This window comes from Micromesistius poutassou (genome assembly GCF_964030765.1).
Source record: "Micromesistius poutassou genome assembly, chromosome: 17".
NCBI classification, from domain to species: Eukaryota; Metazoa; Chordata; class Actinopteri; order Gadiformes; family Gadidae; genus Micromesistius; species Micromesistius poutassou.
The window spans coordinates 5,789,512-5,810,824 of NC_140287.1; the positions used below are offsets into that span (position 1 = coordinate 5,789,512).

At 47.8% G+C, this 21,313-nt stretch overlaps 1 protein-coding gene across 1 annotated transcript in view; it reads right to left on the reverse strand.

Moving 5' to 3' along the window:
* The window catches only part of daam2 (dishevelled associated activator of morphogenesis 2), a 72,670-nt gene that overhangs the window by 20,232 nt on the left and 31,125 nt on the right, over positions 1-21,313 (reverse strand). Inside the window, exons 3-5 of the mRNA XM_084481806.1 lie at positions 14,704-14,793; positions 7,256-7,330; positions 3,984-4,078 (exon numbers count right to left, since the gene is read on the reverse strand). Coding sequence (XP_084337932.1) covers positions 3,984-4,078; positions 7,256-7,330; positions 14,704-14,793 — 260 coding nt within the window. The remainder of the gene's footprint in view (positions 1-3,983; positions 4,079-7,255; positions 7,331-14,703; positions 14,794-21,313) is intronic.

Consider the following 21,313-nt stretch of genomic DNA (forward strand, 5'->3'; position numbering starts at 1 on the left):
GGCGCGGATGACGTGCGGAAAAGAAACGCTGAGGGGGTTGGTGGAGAGGTCACGCTCACCTCAAAGCCATCACCGCCGATGAGTCTCACGCGAGTGTCCCACACACATAAACACTGGTCATTTCTTTCTGTTACCTCAATCAACTGCGCGCACGCACACACACACACACACACACACACACACACACACACACACACACACACACACACACACACACACACACACACACACACACACACACACACACACACACACACACACACACACACACACACACACACACACACACCTTGTTCTCTGCTGAGAAAGGGGTTCCAGACACTGAACTAGAGACCTGAGGTCCGAGGGGGGAGAGAGAGGTGTTTTCGAGGAGGTGAGGTGTCTGCGGTGGCTGCAGGGAGACGTCATTCGATACGTCCGCGGCTCAAACTCAAATAAATCCTCGGGAAGCCCCCCCTGGTCCGCCGGACGGCGGGCGAGAGAGACGCACGGAAAGCCCTAGCTTGGCTGTGTGTGTGTGTGTGTACGGCGTATGGTGGCGAGGAGGAGGAGGAAAGGGTTTTTAATAGGTGAGGTTTATGGACCAATCACCGGGGAGCCATAGTCTGGGCAGCGTGGGAGGGGAAGGGGGGGTGGGGGGCGCCTGGATCCTCCGAGGTGCCGCTCCAGTACCATCACCACTCCTGGGTCCTGTGTGGATGGAGCCAGACTAAACCGGCAGCCCTGCAGCGCAACATCTATGAATACACTGATGCCCACGCGGCACGCACGCACGCACGCACGCACGCACGCACGCACGCACGCACGCACGCACGCACGCACGCACGCACGCACGCACGCACGCACGCACGCACGCACGCACGCACGCACGCACGCACGCACGCACGCACGCACGCACGCACGCACACACACACACACACACACACACACACACACACACACACACACACACACACACACACACACACACACACACACACACACACACACACACACTTTCTCCCTCCCTCTAAAGTGAATTATTTCTTACGAGTAGGCTGTCTGTTCGAATGGATATGTCAATGCTTTTATTTTTATGTTGTTTTTTTTTACCACGGGCCAAATATACCGCCTGTCCACATAATTATATCAGGAAACTAGACAGGAAGATCTTCTTCCAGCCACACGTCTGCCCTTGCTTCCGTTCTCATTTTACCCTCCGGGGTTTCCTTACTTTCTCCACTGTATCTGTCCAGTGGGTGGGGCTGGCATTGCGTTTCCGTAGATAGGCCTGTCATCCATAAACAAGACGACCCGTGTTGTTTACCAGAGTGGAAGAAACATGCCCACGTGAACACAACCCAAAGAAGTGCTTAGGCTCGAGTCAGCTGCTAGAGAAGAGAGCAAATATTTGCCAGCTCAATAGGGGTTTGCCCCCTTCAGTTGAGCTACGTGCACATGTAGCAATTGATGTCTGTGAAAGAGAGCCCTACGGCTCAGGGGTCAGTTAAGTAAGCGTAGTGCATGTGGCGAACGCATACTATTAAAATGACCCTACAACTAACAACGGTATATTTATATTTATTTATATATTTATACATTCATTTATATATTTATGTCTTTCACTAGAATTTAAATTAACACCGCAGATAAGGCCAAGCAGGTTTATCAAGAATAAAAAAGGTTTAGTGCACAGAAAACGTGACGTGATCTTCATAGAGCAACAGGCACGGAGGGATCAGTCGTTAGGCCCATCGTTGTCAAGGCGACAACCATGAAACATGGCTGCAACATGTACACATTTGCTACTGTTCCCGCCGCCGGTCGCTATGCGCCGCTCAGCATGGGGATGACGGGGGCGAGGTCCACGTCAGTGCCAACACGCCCCCTGCAGATGGGCCGTCGTGTCATGCATCGGCAACACCATGAGTAACAGGACGCATGAGAAGGGGGGGGGGGGGGGCAGCGGCCGCGACGTTTGTCCTCCACACCTCCTCGTCAGCGCGGGAGAGAGAGCGGCAACAGTGTGGCTGATTGGCTATCAATGTCCTGCACGTGTGGCGCGCGTGCCTGTCCGTGTGTCTGTGTCTGTGTGTGCATATCTACCATGTGTTCGGGGGGGGGGGGGGGGGGGGCCCTACGGACCTCCAGAGGGGCCCGTTACAAGTGTCCAGAAGAGGTGTGGACGTCTCCTCGTGCGACCGCGTGGTCTCAATAAAGACAAGGAAGAAGGAAGCATGTCACACGTTTGCACTTGGGAGCCTTTACAAGGCAGGGGAAATCTCACACCTAAACACGCTCCCCCTCAGGTGACACTGTGAGGCATGCTGGGTTAGTCCTCGTGTTTCCCTGCTGCGTGGGAAGGTGCAGACACCTCAGATGAATATGTTAACATTTTAACAACAGTAATAACAGTGAACAGGGGCTAGCTGGATCACTTACTACTACTGTGTGTGTCACTGTTAACTGTAGTTAGATTGTATGTGTATACGTGCACATTGTGTGTAGACAGTGTGGTGTGCTGCTTCATCACCTGGGTTCTCTCAAATGCCCAAGACAGATTTCTAGTCAATTTCTAGTCGGGAGTCAATAAAAAAATCGTATCTGACTACAAATGACGATGACGCTTGTCTTGGTTTAAGTTATCCAACTGGATTATTTCCGAAAGCTTTTTCTTGACCTTTTTCGAAACGAAAGCATCCACTCGTTAAAATAAACATCCTATAAGGAGCTAGCTGTGCTATCTTTTCTCACCAACAAGCACGTATGCCGATGCATTCAAACGGTCCACACATCTGATTTAAACAGGGACTTTGCTGAACTAAAATATTTATTCAGCCTCCGCACGCACACACGCACGCGCACACGCACACACACACACACACACACACACACACAGACACACACACACACAGTGCTCCTTTGTCCCCCTTATGTCAAGCATTTGAAAAGGAGGAAAAGAAGCAGGGTGCTGTCATTAAATATACTGTCCATGCCGCACCTATAAATCCCTATTACGCCGGCTGCACCTACTCCGATCACCGCTACAGCGATTTACCACTGCCAGCTGGTTGGCAGACAATGGGTGGGCAGCCACACCAATCACTCTAATGCACTTACGCAACCGTCCCCAGGCAGGTGCATTCATGAAGGAGCGAGGACAGAGATGTACTAAGTTTAAATGTAGGAACATTGAGGTCACGTTATCGTAAATCATTTAGGTAGGAGAGCAAGGGGGAACATTGTGTTTGCAAAACCCTTTGGGCTTGATGGAAGAAGGGACACAACGAAAGAAAAGGGCCTTCCCAGCCAACTTCTGTGAGTGTGAACGTCGACACCGAGCCGCGCTCACTGACGGGGGGGCTTTCAGACACGCAGCGATTCTGTACAGTATGTGTGGTAAATGTCAAGTGACACAATCCAAGGGTTTTGTGTACGTGCTGCCCCACATGACAGTGGCCAGACACAGAACCAGACACTTGCGATCGCTCACTCTCTCTCTCTCAGGGTTTTGTCACTCTTCGCCTTGGCTGCGTCCGTTCCCCAGATAACAACTCGACACACGCCTCCTCGGACCAGACCGATACATCATGCAATTGGCACTGGCTGACAGACAGCTCAAAACAAGCCACTGAAGGGGAGGCAGTTACATTAGAGGGCCGTCTAATACCCTTTAATGTTTCGTAGCGGTTGATGAGTGAGGCCTTGCAGCTGCAAAGGCCTAAATCAAAAGCAAAAGCAAGGCGATGCTGGAGAGATCTTGCCAAAAAAATGTAGTAACAAAAAATAATCTTATTTTTTATGGCGACTGCCCAACATGACATAGAAGGTGACGATTTATTGTAGCATAAAACCTCACATGGAACTTGATTCTTTATGCCTCAACGTGGCAAGATAAACAAGATAAACAATGAATATGTCATGGAACACGATGAAGAGCTGCAGAAATACAGACACGGAAATCTTGAACTGAGATTTGTGAGGAATAGCATTGCGACGCTTACCTCATCGGTTGAGTGCGAAGGGCCGTCTTCAGATCCTCCACCACCTTGTTCCTTATCTCCATCTCCTCCTCATCGAATGCAAACAGGGTCTGCATCTGCAGATGTTCACACAATGGGGAACACAGTTATTCTGAGCAAGACATTGATAATTGCGTAATTTGAGGCTTGCGAGACGGGAACAAACCAAACTCTGCTTGAATGCAACCCTGTTTTTTTTTTTTAATACAAACACGGTTATCATGTTAAAAAGTAATTTGAAGTTTTGTTTTGAAAGGAGGTCTGGTTGTGGATGGCATGCCATTCATTACAACACAGAGCAAAGTATAACTTTGAAAATAAACGTTGGAATAGATTTCCATCTTTAAAAAGGAATGCATGTCTTAGATTTGTTACTAGCAGTATGTATAATTACAACCTAATTAGAGCTAATTAGAGCACATGTTTAGTCACCACAATCACCACTAATCAGAAGGATAACATTTTGCACATTTTTCCTTTCCATTTCACTATTAAAAGCTGTTGGCAGCTATACACCGCATGCCAAAAAATTCTTGCAGGCAATTAGTTCTAATCAAGCCTGAAACAATTAAGCCAGAAACAAAGAAACAACCATAATCCAGTGTTGGTGCTAATCCATTTGCTCGCCACGTTTAGACGTTCCTCAACAACATCAATGGGCCGACATAATTTGGGAGCAAAGGGCTTCCGTTTCACTTTATCAGGCATTATTTTTAAAGCGGCTCAACACTGGAGGTTTAAATGTTTAATTATCTACCAATGGAGCAGAGACGTTTTTAACAGGGCAATCACATTCATTAACTAACAGGATAAAACGCTGCTTCCCTTGAAAGAAAAAGTGTGATCCCATTATCCAAACAACTACATCTGGTAACCCTGGGCCATGGAGGAGGAGGCAGCAGACATCAAGATCTCAATTCAACAAACACTACTTGGGCTGACCATCTCTGCTCGGCATGAAGTCATCAGAGTGTATAATAAAAGTAAAAGGTTCAACATAGTTTCTTTGAAGACGTTCAGTGGCAACCCCGTGGATACTCCCAGACAAAGTCAGATCTGGAAGACAAGAGCATGTAAACCAGAAACGGTGGAGCCAAAAAAATCCAATGTACATCAATTTTCCCCCCTGACGTCCAGATGGCTCCGAGACCACCTCTGTCAAGCATTGAAGGATCTGGCTCCCGTTCTTCCAAATGAATATGTTCAGTTTTGACGCTTGACACGGCTGTTTGTTGAAGGGAACGGAAGGATGGTAGGAGGGAGCGAGGTGAATGCTTCTGGGTGTGTTGCAAGCCGTTCACCGTGGTTACAAGTCTAGCCAATATGGCTCTTCTCTACATCTGTTCTTCTTTTTTTCTGTGCGTGTTCGAGCTCACCTGCCAAAGTCCACATCAGGATGTCATTAGTCGGCCGGGGGTCCTTCCCTTCAACCCCTCCGTTTGGGAAGTGCCCTACAACCAGAGCTTTGTCTTCTAGTGAACGGTGGCCGTTTCAGGGACGAGGTGAAACATAGCCACGGCTGTTGTGATTTGGACCTTGAGCGTGTCGGGGACGACATGCAAATAGCAAAATGCTATCGCTCGACTTAAAAGAAGGGGATGAATGTAAAGCATGAGCCATGGTGAGAAGGTGAAAAGACCTGTGGCTCTATGAGGCGTCTGAAATAACTAACCCGATTTCCCATCTTGGAACAAAAAATAAAAAGTTATTAAACTGTAATGATCCCCACCTCGTATAAAGCTCTACTAAGGTATTCTAGCTTAGAGCAGGGAGGAAGGTGAAAAATATGTTTTGGAGGGAGCCACTGTTATGGTGTCCAACACAATGAAAAACCTCAGGCCTCTCACATTGTAAAAAAAAAAAAAAAAAAAAAAAAAAAAAAATGAACAGTCGTGGCGGGGGCTGTTTTGTAATCTTTTCGGACAGGCATGGCCAAATGTGGCAGGGTAAAAATGCTCATGGACCATTAAAAGGTTCAGTCCTTACCGCAGCGACCCGGGTTCGAATCCTGCCCGTGGTCCTTTGTTGCATGTCTTTCTCTCTCTCTCCCCCCTTCTCATACCTTCCTGTCTAACTCACTCCATAATGAATGCATAAACCCTGAAAAAATAAAACTATGCTCATCGGATCCCTTTGCAGCTACTGTCCACAGCGCTTGACGCCGCCACTGTACACCCCCCCCCCCGATGCCAAAGGTGTGACGTCCCTGCAGAGCTGAGAGGAGCCACCTCCACCCTGACTAGAGGGAGAAAACACTTGGCAGAGCGCTGGCAGAAAGAGAATGTGTCCGAGTTACGCTTAATAAGAGAGACCTAGCTGGCATGTGGGGAGCCAACAGGGGATTGCCTGTGTTGTGTTTTGCTGTGAAAGCAGGGGTGAAGTAGAGATGGCAGCAAAAAGAAAACTCCTTACATGTCTGCCAACTACAAGCGTGGGGATTTCATGGCACGACGGCTATCCTGGTGGACTTCATCTCCATTTTTGGCAGAATTCACTCTTGGTGTGTGCGAGCACTTGGTGTTAAGGTGAGCTACATAAGAAACATCCGAACGGGTTTGATCCCCAATGCAGGCAGATGACCTCCTGGAGCAAGATGCCTAGCCTGCCTGCTCCTTCATGACATGCAAGTTCAAACTAAGTTACTTTGTAGAAGTATGAAAACATGCAAACCACATAGCATCTTGTGAGCCAAACTTCCCACTGGCAACAAAGGTTTAGCATAAAAAAAATAATATATAGAAGCAGAAATGTAGGCCAAGGTTGAAAATACTATCTTGATAATACAATTTATGCGATGTTGTTGAAGCGCACGAGATGAACCATCTCCTTTTCATGGAGAACAGATACACTGAACAGATCTTATAATCATAAACAAGCATGACCGACGAGCAGAACGCCATGATTCATAGAGGATAAGGACATAGTAATCCTGTGATGTCATTTTACCCAACGGTTTATTGACTTTTAAAACAAGTAATGTGGTCATTTTGGGTTCATCCCTGTTTCTCCGACCCTTTCCCACTGAACAGCCGAGTCGTTGCGTCATCCGTTTCGGGTCTGGGTCCAAAAGGGTCAGAGAATGTGAACCGGGGAATGTTGCATGTTGCAAGGTTTTAAAAGCAAGCCAACGGGCACACCTACAGAGGTCGTAAGATGAACATATTTACACCATGAGCGACAGAGAGAAGGGCCACCTTCAGACCGTTCCAGATGGACACACAGGTGGACAGGGGACAGGAGAGAGAGTCACTTACGGCAGCCATGGAGTTGATGCGGTCGATGTAGTAGTCGGGCCAGCTGGTGGCCAGCTTGTTGGGGTCCTCTTGCTCCTGTGATCAACCGAAACACAAACCAGTGTTTTAGACAACATTGCATGAGGTCCTTTGCAAAACAATCAATAAAGCTTTTCAATATTGTTACTATACATCTTGGGAAATGGGTATAGAAGTTGCATATCCATTTTTCCATTTTTTTAATAAATAAATAGTCAACAGCCAGTACTACTTGTATTTCTGCTGGTGGAAATTGTATTAATCTGTACAGCTCTATATTACCCATAATGCCTCAGAAAAGACTGAGTGCAGTTCTCTGTGTTTGAGTTTGGATAGCTGCCCCAAACAAAGAAGGATGTTGGGGAACCTTGCAGGGCAATGCTGTCACAGATGCATGTGATGCTCAGCTTGCGCACCCTGGTTGAACAAAGGTCAAATAACTGCCTCCACACACACACACACACACACACACACACACACACACACACACACACACACACACACACACACACACACACACACACACACACACACACACACACACACACACACACACACACCAGGTGGCCTCTTCATGAACTGGGTGACGGCACCTCTAACCAACGCTCTCATCTCCGTAATCATTGATGAGAGGCAGAGAGACAGAGAGACCGAGACAGACGGACGGAGAGCAAACCTCCGGGTTAAAGTGAACTTCCCGTTGGAGTGGTAAACAACGTCTGAAATCCATTTGTTACGCCCAATTCCAGAAAAGCGTGTTGCCACGAGCGACGCGGGGCCAGAGGCTCTTAACACATCTGTTGTTGTTTAGACCAGACCCATGACACTGGAGGAGGAGGAGCCCTGTCTGTTGTTGGGTTCTGGGGGGGTGGGGGGGGGCGGGGGAGTCACTGGGCCTGTATTCATGTCAGGAAATTATAGCAAATGTGGGCAGGAAGAAATGTCTTGATCAGTGCCATTTGGAATGCTGAGCTTGTCCAAAACAGGAACCGTTTGGAAAAGGGAATCCACAGTAAAGCTTCAAGACGGTTTGTTTATTTAGTCAATTAAGTAAAAAAAAAAGAAGAAAAAAAAACGAAACCCTAACGTCATCGTCTCTGTGTGTCTGTTCCAGAGACGTTTTGTTACACGAGAATAAAGCTACCATGTGAAACTTTGCACAGCAAAATAAATGGGGATGAGAATAGGTGGAAATAAAGGGATTGTGTGGAACATGATGCACGCATTTGACCCCTTTGTCTAAAGATGTTAAAGCATCCCATAATAATGCAATGACATGACACACACATAAATCAATCGACGCCAAAATGCATTGAAGCTCCTTTGCATACAATAATGCTCCTCATAGAGAAATGTCTTTGAGTAAAAGTCAAATTAATATTTTTAAAGAAGGACTAAAGAATTGTTCATCCATCCATTCATCAAAAGGTTCTTTCCGGTGGTGTCAAGGACTACTTTAGCGTCTGATAAGGCAACACAATCAATTTCCTTCTATAATTGAACTGTCCATTTGATTGTGCTTTACACAGCGGACAACGAACAACCTTTCCAGGTGATTAAGCAGGACAAATCAGTTCCAGCTTATGCAAGCAGAGGGCTGCCTCACTTTTCCTAGACAAAACCCTTTTATTTCCTACCAAAGCCCACTGACCATACAGCTTACAAAAGAAGGCCCGCAGAAGAATTGTGGTGAAAAAACAGAAACACCCATTTCATTCTTTTTTTAATTTTTTTTTCATAAGTAGCACTGTACACCGCAACCAACTGATATGAATCACAGGGGTTTTTTTTTTGGTTGAGGGAGTCGTTCGGGCACTTAAATGACCACTCGGCACGTCTTTTCCACAACTGCCGGCCTTGTCTGCCCCTTTCGGTGTGCGAGCTACGGGACCCAAAATAAAAACGAACAAAAAAAAAAAACAATGGAGTCCAGTGTTTGTGTGCGCCCTGGCTGGTCGCGGCTGCTTCACTTGCGCCGCTGCTGACACGCTCTGGACGCCCTGCCAGCGCAGATCTCCATGCTAAGATTAACAACTTTAACTGCAGCTCTCCGCTCAGACGAATTACAGCCGTTCCAATTTGCCCCTTGAAAAACATTGAGTCCAACGCAACATTTACCCTGGCAGTTTAACAGAGGCCCGGGTAAAGTACTGTAATTTTCAACTTGTCTCGGAGAAGGAGGAAAAAAAAGAGGAAAGAAAGTAAGGCCGTTGATATTTGGGGCACTGGGTGATGTAGTTTAATTTATTGCCTGAATAGTCGCTTGTGCTTAAAAACGCTAAATCGAGCATAGTGTTATTCGTCGTCTCCAGTGGAACACACACCTTATTATAATACCAAAGTCAAGGAATAGACGACATAATTGAAATTAGACACTTTTGCTCACTGGTCAAAAAAAGGATCCCCATGAATTGTAAGTAGTCATTATGTCATATGTGTAATCTATTGAGGGCCAACCTCACCTCTGGCAAAAACCTTCCAGTCGCAGTCTACGTTATGAAACGCTGAATCTCAACTTCAATACACTCCATTACAGCAATGAACATTCAGTTATCCAGCACCAATAAACATGATTTGCAACCTCTGCTGCAGCTATTAAAATATCTACCCCCACCACCCCCCCCCAGTGATTCAGGTACATTTGAACAAGGTGTTACTCATGTTACCAACATCTGTTGCGGAAGGAATCGTTCCACCAAAGATCAAAATGTCTGCCCAAGGTCAACTCCATTGGCATGCGGAGGCACCTGTTAAAAGTCTAGATGAAATTACACTGCAACAAGCCACTGCAGTATATTTAAGGTATTATGCTGCATGTGTGGTATTCACATTACCACATTACCATCCTCCTATGCACACATCAGCCGTAAAACATTCAAATTAATAAGGCTTCCAGCACAAACAAAGCCAGATTCTTAAGAGCACTGCCTAGAAAATAAAGAGCGGAACCCCCAAGTCACTCCATGGGTTTCCATGAGCGGTTTTCGGGCCTTTTCAAATTCCAAACCTTATTTCCACTTCAGAGCCTCTTGCGTTTCATTTTCAAATAATAAATTGTTATTGGGAAGGAAGAAAGAAAGGAAGGAAAGAGGGGGGGGGGGGGAATTAAGAAGGCAAGGCCGAAGCCCGCCGGCGTGGCAGGTCTCTGCCAACTCCAACATGTGCTGGGTCACGACCCCCTCCTCACACACGGAGGAACACGATGTCTTCCGTGGAGGCGCATGGCGGCCCTGGACACGGCCGGCTCATCAGCCCTAATGTGTTCAGATATTCGGGCCCTTTGGCTCCAAGGAAAGGGCCCCAGTGGGTCCTTCAGCCGTGGTCCCGACTGCGCTGGGGGTCCGTCCCTTTAGAGTTCAGAGGCTGGCTGAAGTGTTTCTCCGTGGTCTCTGGTCCGTGCCGTACTGAGGGCGTGCTACGTGTCACACTGCCTGATCTTGGAGATCAGATAAGCCCGGGGGTTACCCTGGTTGACCCCATCAGGGGTCACGCGCGGAGGCCGTCATAGAGGCAACGAGTCCAGTACAGCGCTGAAGGGAACTCAGCAAATATCGAAAAGGTTTTCTGAACCATTTGTCGTGCCGATCACTTGTTGGTACCCGATGGTGCGTGCTGTTGAGAACTTCAAAGCTGAAGCAGAATGCAGAGTGCAGTTTAAAGGTAATTGGGGGCAGTCAAACTGTAATTTTGTGTCTCTTCACACCGCATTAAAGCAAATGTTGACCTCTGAATGTCATAGTGATGGGTCATTCCAAGGTCATCTATAGCCTATCCTATTACCCAGAAAAAGGACAGAGTAACACCTCTAACCACTTAACCAGTAGGACTGCATGCCAGTGAATGAGTGAATTGATGAGAAACTGATCTGGACGCGGTGGTGTCAATACAAAAGTGGTGCATTGTCTTCACAGACAATACAAGCTCAAACGTGGATGAAGTGCACATCAGGCATGGAAACAGGATCAAGTTGTGCGTGCAAGATAAGCGTGTGAAAATGCATGTCAGGGTGCAAGCGAATTGACCGGGACTCAAGTTAAACAGTAAACAAAAGCTAGAGTTGAGCGGCTCCATAAGCCCAATCAGAAGACAGACAGCGCACAACAGAAACCAATTAAAACTGTATGAATAATTTAGTTTGCCCATATAGCACAATATAAAACCCTTCCACACACATTAATTGGAGACAAAGCAGTGATTTTTTTCCCCTCATCAATTGCAGCGTGAGCAGACAGGAACACCGAAAGCCGCACAGGCACAGGCAATTATAATAAAGTAATTGTCGGCGCGTACACAGCCTATGCATTTCATTTCATGAAATGTTTTCAATGTGTGTGGTTTCAGATCGTCGGGACACAAGTCCTATATGCATTTGTTTATTTGCAGTCTAACGTAATGAAAGAATATTTTCAACACATCATGCTCTTGTCTCACTTACAAACACATTTTACTTTTGTGGAGGAAAGCAGGGACTGTCTCTCTGGGGGGAAATTTAGAGCCAGGATATGAATTCTCACCTGGGAGAGGCAGGAAATGGACGGGATATTGAATTCTGGGAAATGACATAACGCTGGAGAGGCCTCTTATGACAGGTTGCGCATGGGAGCTTTAACACGCCGACTTCAGAAATGCTTTTCGCTTCATACTGCCATTTGATTTCCCAGCAATGGAATCGACCGACAGGAGAACGCCGTTCTGAATGGTTTGCAGTGTGGCTGATATTCTTTTGACAGGAAAAAAAAAAAAAAGGAGGGAGAACAGGGGATGTATTATCCTGCTCTGGGTGTTTTCATACCCGGTTTTGGCATGTCACTACATCTGCTTCTGTACCTGAGGGTTTCCCATGCCCACAACCGCAAGCCTGTGCATACACTCTGACCGTTACCTTCATGGCACATACAGTAGAGACGTGTGTACCCTCGCCCTCTCCCAGAGTCTGCTTCCCATGGTGGTGGGCCGAGCGGAAGAGATACAATCGGACTCACGCAAAAAGGCCTCGACGAGATCTTCTAGATAGTCACGGAAAACACAGGCGGCCAACCTTATTGGTGGAAAGCCCTTGTGTCACCGATCACGTCTTCGGACGCCGTGCGGCGTCTCGGCGGGAGATCAGCCCTGCTGAAAACAGGTCAGCCCCTTGACCCTTTCTGCAGGGATGTCTGAGTGGTTGAATGTGTGCGGCACTGACCCCGGGCGAACAGTTCCCTCTCCTCCTCCTGGCCGGAGGGATGCAGACCTAACCCTTACCCCCAGTCCACATGTCAACACACGTGGGACAATTGTTCATTTCAATTGGATTACGCCTCATTGTGTGTCAGCTTAACAAAAATATATACGTAAGAATACTACAAAAAAAATAATTAAAAAGTACTCTGTTGACGTTGTTTTAGGTGAACGGGACCAATCCGTCGGCCTGTCGGCTCTCTAAATGTTATCCGACCACAACAACAAGCCGTGCTGATCCAGGGCCGGAGGAGACAAGGGCCCCAGTGTGAGACGCCGACGGGAACGGCTGGGGGAAAGTTGTGCTCCGATCCGCGAGTTGGAGAGACTTCCCATTCCAATCACTGTCATGCCGTAACTCTGAGGAACACAGGGTCCTACTGTCTGGTGTGTGCGTGTGCGTGTGCGTGTGCGTGTGTGTGTGTGTCTGTGTGTGTGTGTGTGTGTAATGAGCAATTATCTCTTTGCGCGCGCGCGTCTCATGGGTGTTCTCTTTGCGCGCGCGCGTCTCATGGGTGTGCCCAGTGTGTGCCCACACGTGAATTGCGGTTGCGCACGGAAGCATGCCATGTTAAAGTCTGAACATTGGCGTTTCACATACGTGTGTTTCACTGCGGCGTTCTCATGCGCCGCTCTGTGCCAGCTGTTCCTCTGCCAGTCTCCATTACGCCGGCTCCATGAATGAGAGGTTTGTTTGGCTACTGCTCCAGCTTTCTTTTCCTTTTTTTTTTTTTTTTTCGCCCAGCCTTGTTACCCCGGTTTTTCTCCATGTTTCCTGGCTGGGATTGAGCCCTCTGTCCCCTTCTTTTCCTTTGCTTTTTTTTTTTTTCAACCCACGTCTCACAGAGGAAATGATTTCTGACTCAGGGAGAGGGTTGGGGGGGAGGGGGGGGGGGGGCGGAGAGTGGTTGTGGATGACAAGCGAATATATCCTCCGCTGCGCTCCGAGTTGGGCTCCTACTGGCGCGATGGACACAGGTTCCGCTCCAGTGTCTCCCACTCACTGCCAAAATATTCTTTCCACTACCTTGTGTAAAAGGAGTCCTGACACGTTGTCCGGGGGCCACTACAATGAGCTGTCAAATAACCCATGAAAAAAGCCAATAGAAAGCCGGCGCCAATAACTTCATGTGGGCACTGCACTGCATACAGTTGGATTTAAAAGCAATATACAATATTACATAATGTTATTTGATACTCGATTTTAAAAGGGCTTTTAAATGTCAATGCCCACCATTACCCCTCCTCTTCCAGTATTCCCATCCATGCCTTGATACCCCTCCATCCTCCTACAACAACTTTGGGGGTGGTTCCTTTGAACGACCCAGTATGGGTGCACGCTCAGGACACACACACACACACACACACACACACACACACACACACACACACACACACACACACACACACACACACACACACACACACACACACACACACACACACACACACAGGTCAGGCCGGGGTCTTCCTTCCAACACAAAGACCACGGCCAAAAAACAAATTAGCTTAGAGACGCAGGGGAGGGTTTACAACTATTTACTCAATTTGCGATTGAGGAAAGGGCGGTCAAATTCTTCCCCCGCCGTTCTTCCGAGGCAGTTCTCTCGGTGAGATATTTGACCACAGACCGAGGAGCCGAGTTGTTGTGGAGCGCTGGGCCGAAGGCTTGAAGAGATGGCGGGGATGTTTTGGCGAGAGACATGGGGTGAACCAGAGGGCTAACCAAAGTGTTCCAGAACTCTGACTGAATGTTGACAACTCTTTAGCAAGGGGGGGGGATTGACTATCCCACAGTCGGGGTAAGGATTTTATTTATTCTTTTAATCATTTTTATTTTTATTTTTATTTTTTTTAATAATTGAGGTTCTTGGAACAGGAGCCTTTTGTTTTTTTGAGCGTTGAGTGTAGCTCACCTGCGTGTTAACGCCACCACAAAAGCGTTGATCAAAGTTAAAATGGTTTGTTCAGCTATACTCAAGTAAAAAGGCATAAGTAGCCAAGTCATAGTGCTTGTATGTTTGGTGCAAAACACAGGCTTAGTGTTCGCTATAACACCAAATCTGACCCCATGACCCGGGTTCAGGAAACGGGAACCACCGAGTTGACAACCATGCCAGTTCCTTTCGGCACTTAGTGGCGACTGTTGACAGAGCAGGCTAGAGTGGAGCAGGGGTCCTGTCTAGACAAAGACTAAAGAGCCGTCTTACCTTCTTCTTGCTGCAGTAGATCTGCCATTTCTTCTCCACGGGCAGCGCAAACATGGCCTCCCTGTTCTTGTCCGTCAGGTCCAGTTCATCCTGCAGCGACAGAGAACAATAATACACCCGTCAGGATAGGGGGGAGCTGAAAGTGCCTCGCATCGACGTAACGTACAACCAAGCATTCTCAGCATTCTCTCGATAAGGTCAACGCAGTGCGGTCGTGATACAAAGCGCTTTTCTTAGGTTTAAGAAAAAAAAAAGGTTAACCTTAAGTATTTCAAAGAATAAGAAGGAAATAGAAAATGTAGAGGACTTTGAATAATATATCAAAAGGAGCTGCGTGTCGTGGTTGCCTCAGTCCATCCTCCACATTTCATCCACCGCAGCAGGGTTTCTGTTGTGCATAAATACTAATAGTCTGCCGGACAGACGAGTTTAATCTAGGCCACCCCTGGACCGACGGGGCGGTGGCCTGGACCAAGCCTGCAGACCGAGAGGCCGGTGTCAGGCCCCAGAGCACCCTGCTGGGCTGTTCAGCCCGGTGGCACGGTACACGCTGGCGCCTGGAGCTTTAGAAATGCATCATCCCAATCATCCAGGAAATGAATGCGAGTGTGAGTTTGTTTTGTGAGTATGCGAGTATGTGAGTATGTGAGTATGTGTATGTGTGTGTGTGCGTGTGTAAGCCAAGAAGGAGCCAACGCAGTATTGGTGGAAAAAAAGGAGCCCCCCCTGGGCAGGGGAAGAAAGAGGTGGATAAATGAGCTTTTGGACTGGGGCTGTTTTTGTAGTCTTTTCTAGGAGCAGGGGGTACCCGAAAAAAAAGCATTAAAAAGGGATGAGGTACGCTGAAGGGAAGAAGAGGTGTGGGTGTGTTTGTGTGTGTCTCTGTCTGTGTCTGTCTGTGTGTTTGTCCGTGTCTGTCTGTGTCTGTCCCTCTGTCTGTGATTGTCTGTCTGTGTCTTTCTGTGTGTTAGTCTGTCTGCGTGTTCGTCCGTGTATGTCTGTGTCTGTCTGAGTGTGTGTGTGTGTGTGTCTCTGTGTCCATGTTCGCCCGTAGAGAGAGAGAGAGAGAGAGAGAGAGAGAGAGAGAGAGAGAGAAGAGAGAGAGAGAGAGAGAGAGAGAGAGAGAGAGAGAGAGAGAGAGAGAGAGAGAGAGAGAGAGAGAGGAGGGATAATGGTGTGCAAGGTGTTGCTCGGAAGCGCCGTCCGAGTGGCGGCCGGGGCGCTGCAGGGCGGGGGCTTTGTGCCCGGAGCGCCGCGCTAATCTCCCCATAATGGTTTTCCCCCGCTACCATGACGTCAACCCGCACCCTCCAGACCCTCACAGGGCCCCCTAGCGCCGAGGTGGACAGACACGGCCGAGGCGCTGGTGGCCCCTTTGCTCTAAAGCCTGACAGTGGTGGATTCACCGGGGGTTGTTTTCAGGCCATTCACCAGGGCTCCTGGGGGGGGGCTGTGGCGACATGGTTCACATTTGAAGTGGCCAATGCTTAGAGGAATGACATCACCGCTCAGCCAGGCCTTTCTTTGGGATCAGCATCAGCAGCGTTAGTATAGACTGGCGCGGGGGGGGGGGTGGGGGGGATTTGAAGAGGGAGAGACGTGTGAGTGGAGATGAATTAGTTCTCCACTCACACAAAGCGACGCGTCCCATCTCCAGATGATTGAAGTGACAAGATGTCGAGATTGTTTGTAAGTCACGTGAACATTCCTTATTTCAGTTCTCTGCAACTTAAAAAACAAAAATAGACTTAGTTTGCGTTCATCCGGTCATACGTCATAGCAGCTAGCCGTCTTTGAACCCACAGCCTATCCAGCTTTCAATCTGAACAGATTAGCAAATTGTTGGTGTGGAATCTCTCTCTCTCTCTCATCTCTCTCTCTCCTCTCTCTCTCTCTCTCTCTCTCTCTCTCTCTCTCTCTCTCTCTCTCCTCTCCTCTCTCTCTCTCTCATCTCTTCTCTCTCTCTCTCTCTCTCTCTCTCTCTCTCTCTCTCTCTCTCTCTCTCTCTCTCTTCTCTCTCTCTCCTCTCTCTCTCTCTCTCTCTCTCTCGTCTCTCTCCTCTCTCTCTCAGGATGAAGAGGGGTCCTGAGAGGCCAGCAAGAGCCTCTGGCCCTCTGCTGGATGCTGGGTCCAAGCCTCTCACTGTGGTCTGGTGAGCTGGGTGAAAAGTATGGGGAACAGTGTACGTGTGGAAGAAAAGGTGAGGCCTCAGTGAGAAATGTGGGGGGGAACAACAGCGCAACAGTCCAACACAGTTGTGTTGTGATTTCACTACTACACACACGTTATACATACAGTAGTTCATGGAATAACTAGCCGCAACAACTACAGTGTTGGGGGATGCAAGCCAACAGACTAAAATGACACGCAGTGGTCGGGTTGAGGTGCATCTAAGGTTAGCCAGGAGTAGGGAGCGCAAAAAAAAAAAAAAAGAGGAGAATGAGAAGGTGGAGGGATAGAATGAAAAGAAAAGAAAAGAAAGAAAGGTGGGAGGTTAGGGAAAATAGTGAGGATATTAGTTGGATGAAAGAATGCAAAGGGCCTGCCAATCGTACGACTATTCATCAGGTCGCCCCAGTTATGCAATCGTGCAACCCCCCCCCGCGCCCCCCCCCCCCCCCCCCCCCTTCCTGCGTCCTCCCTTAAACCCCAGTCCCAGCAAAGACATTGCCATGACAACACTAACTACCTCTCCTTTCCCTCCCCTGCAGAGAACCCCCATCGGACCGCTCTCCTGTGAAACGGTATCCTGGATGCGTCCCACTTCCACGCTGGCCGATACGGTAGCAGGGCCCAGATGGGAAACCCAGATAAACTAAAGCTAATATTGTTACACCTGCTACTCTAGAGGGAGCAGTAGAAGGAGAGTCAAAAACAACCTGATCCATACACAGCGAGCCGCCCCCGTATCCCAGCCTGTGAAACACTGAAGCCTGCCCAATACGGTTGCAAATGACCACAAGGGGCCAGGAGTTGGAACGCGAGGCCGTGAGGAGGGGAGGATCAGTTGGGTTGACCAGACGGCCCTCCCAATCACCTCCTTGCTTTTGTTCGTTAATGTGCGTATGACAATTACACAGATGTATGGTCATGATGAACAGTTTTAGCATTACGATTTCTTCTTTCCATAAAGTTTTATAATTGAGTCGGGACATAACTTGCATACTATCTATCCAAGTTGAAAGCCAAGGGAAACATGGAGACTAGACTCTTATCAACAGTGTCGGGAATAACCTACATACCAGCTACTGGTGTTTAGACTACACCATTCATTCTGTGTGTGTGCGTGTGTGTCTGTGTCAGTGTGTCTGCATGCGTGTGCGTGTCTCTGTGGTGATTTAAGATTACAAAAAGAGTGTGTGGCAGGAAGAGTGGTATCGTCATACCAAGGGAACTATAAAGGAAGGAAGAGGGAGGAGTGTGTGCCTGCGGTAGGTGTGAGGGCCGTCGGTGGGAGCGGTCCGGTGGACCTGGGTGTGCCTGGGTGACGAACCGCCGAAAAACGGTGTCAGCCTCGGCCTGTATGGGAAATGAGTGCGTCTCCAAGGAAGCACTTCCTGTTTGGCCAGTGTGTGTTAACTTACATTTGATTGAATTATGTTTTAAAACATAATGTGAGTCAGCCCTGTGAAATCCTGCAGGGCTGGTGAAGGGGACGCATTTGAAGGAGTGTTGTCGCGCACACACACACACACACACACACACACACACACACACACACACACACACACACACACAACACACACACACACACACACACACACACACACACACACACACACACACACACACACACACGAGAGGAAGTCGGAGGAAAGTCTAGCAAGATGGCAGGAAGTCATATGAGGCCTCTGGGGAACTCACAGGAAGCTGTAGCTGCCATTAGTAACCCTTCGTCACTGTGAGAGACCCTTTGTCTGTAGGTCGGTGCGCCTGAGCGTGCTTTTCCTTTTGTGTACGTGGAACGCCGAACCTACTTGCCAAGCAAGTCATCAAGCTAAAAGCTGATCCAGAGACATTTAACACACCCAAGGAAAGGCCAGGTTCAAACTGGTGGAGTTTAGCGAGTACATGGCAACTCCACCCTCCCCGAATACTGCCAGGACCCAGACTAGAATCTCAGATGGTATTTTCTTTCTGTGAGTCATAGTCCTCCCTCGATACCACTTCTTTTTTTTTTTTTTAGACTGGACTCAAATAGGGTTACATACTGGAACTGGTTATAATGGGTCCCTGCTGCTAGGGGTATATAACACTACTGTACAGAGCTGGCCAAGTAGCCAGCAGAAATATGAAATCGTAAGAGATGATAGGAAGAGCCAGTAAGGCAGACGAACCCCCCAGGAAGGAAAGAAGACGGGTCACCCCAGGGCAGGGGCCTACAGCGGGGGGGATGGGGGGGGAGATAAAGGGAAGGATCCGTTTTCCATCATTATGACGGTAACTGAAAAGCATCTTCAACAACCAGCTGAGTAAATTAGGATATAAAGCATGTTTGGCATTGAAGTTCAAGTTTATATGGATGGCCAAAGAAGTTGAATCCCTTCTGAAGCTTGCTTGCTTTGTACTTCTTTAGAACCGTGCGGTTGTATAAAGCGTATGGAGGCAGCGGCTGAGCTAAGACAGCGGACAGCTGGACCACTGCCTAGAACGCTTGAATTAATAGCAGCCCCCTAAATTACGAGACAGACTCAGAGAGAAGTAGATCGCTAAAGCAGAAAGTGAACTAGGCCAAGGATAGAGAGAGGGAGACAGATAGTCCGCAATCTGTTGTCTGGTCAGTACATGCCAGATGTTGGCTGACTGTTTCCTACCAGCCGGTCAGGATATACTGTACGACACAGTCCCCTTAACTCACCCCCCACAACAACAGCAGGTCTCTTTGAGTCCCTCTCCGAGAATATATAACCATGCCATTTCCCACATGCAGCCAATATGTTGACCTTTCCATTGCATATCAGTTGTGTTCATGGCCATCAGCAACAACCTAACACCATGCACATCATGGGAGCGAGCCTGGCATCGCAACAATGGAAAATAAAGTACTGGTACAACTTGACACGTTGTGATAAAACGCTATCACTTGAGTTGAGTGGATTGCCCAAATTAACCCATCACTATTCTTAATATACTGCCAGATTGTACGCATGGCCAATCTATCCTCCACCCGTGCATGACATCAAACAGTGGTGGAAAGAATGCGCTGCAGTATCCGTAGGAGAATCTTGAGAACAGAAGTACTCTCTCAGCAAGCACTTGCTGCCGCGCTCGCTACGAATGGGTGTTTGGATTGGTGCGATTCAATTAAGTTCTCAGATGTGGTCACTGTTCCAACAGGTATAGATGGATGCAGACTGCTTGACGGCACCACAGGGTTGAAAATGGTAGCCTCTACAAGGCAGGGCGTTGAAGAAGATACAGGCCATAAACATTCATTATTCACCCCAGTTTCTTTTTAAATCTTTGTTGTCGTTTTTTCATTTCATTATCTGCCCAAGCAGTTAGTTACATTTTGAACTTGGTTAACAAATATACCAAACTGAGGCGGTTCCAATTAAAGTTACTTTTCTTCACTGTACAGATCCTGAAGGATGTGTATAAAGTTTTAATTAGACTGAACATCACTGGCATAGCCAACAGACCTTATACGTCAGCTAATGCTAGGATTCGGATATAGATCCATCTGGTGTAGAAGAGCCTCTAGACCCAATCTATGATTTAGACACACAACAAGAACATGTTATGGACGTGAACAGGAGTGTAGGTTTGTGTCCCTGCCTGGCCCCAATATGTCACTCCCACTCACAACGATAGGCCCTGTTGAGTCTCACTCTTCTCCTGGGGAAGCCTTTCATAACAATAACCCCGTCTGCTATTACCATGGCAACATGCCGTGGTACATTTTCCTTCCTCATTCAATGTTTTAGCCTTGACTCTTTGTAACAAAGAAGTGTAACATACGACATGTCCAGGGTACAGATCTCCTGGAGGTCCAGTCAAACAGATGCTTGGACGAACGGTCAAACATGTCATCGCGCTGACCACATCATCAGTTAAACAGATGTAGGAGGACATCAATTCACCACCATTGTGGCCACTTTGGCAGCAGTCGTTGGTGTATTGGTTATCCAAAAAATACAGCCTGGAATCCACCTGTCACAAAGTGAGTAACGGTATATAGGTGGAACTCCCAAAAAGATTGTGGTTTTGCGCTACGCTAGTTAGATTTTATTTATAGTGGCAGGCTAAGGTCTATTGCCTTATGGAAACAAAACTTGAAGAGCAATAGCAGTTCAAGCATACATTCTTCTAGACATGACCTGAACCTACCTACAGGCCAAACATGTAGTTTTGCATATGCCAGACGATCCATTCTGAGCCATTCAATGATAACCGTCAAATATACTCAAAAACATGTGTTTGATGGCCCCAATTCCCAACTGAAAACACAGGATCCTCCTCCCCTCACCCTGATGAGCTGATGAGAGCCATGAGTACAGAGGTTTGGAAATTTTAAAAGGAACCTCCCAAGGGGAACTCTCTATTTCTGCCTTCTCTGCATCTGTCCGAGGTTCATGAAACTCAGGTACTTCCTTCCCAAAGTCTTTGG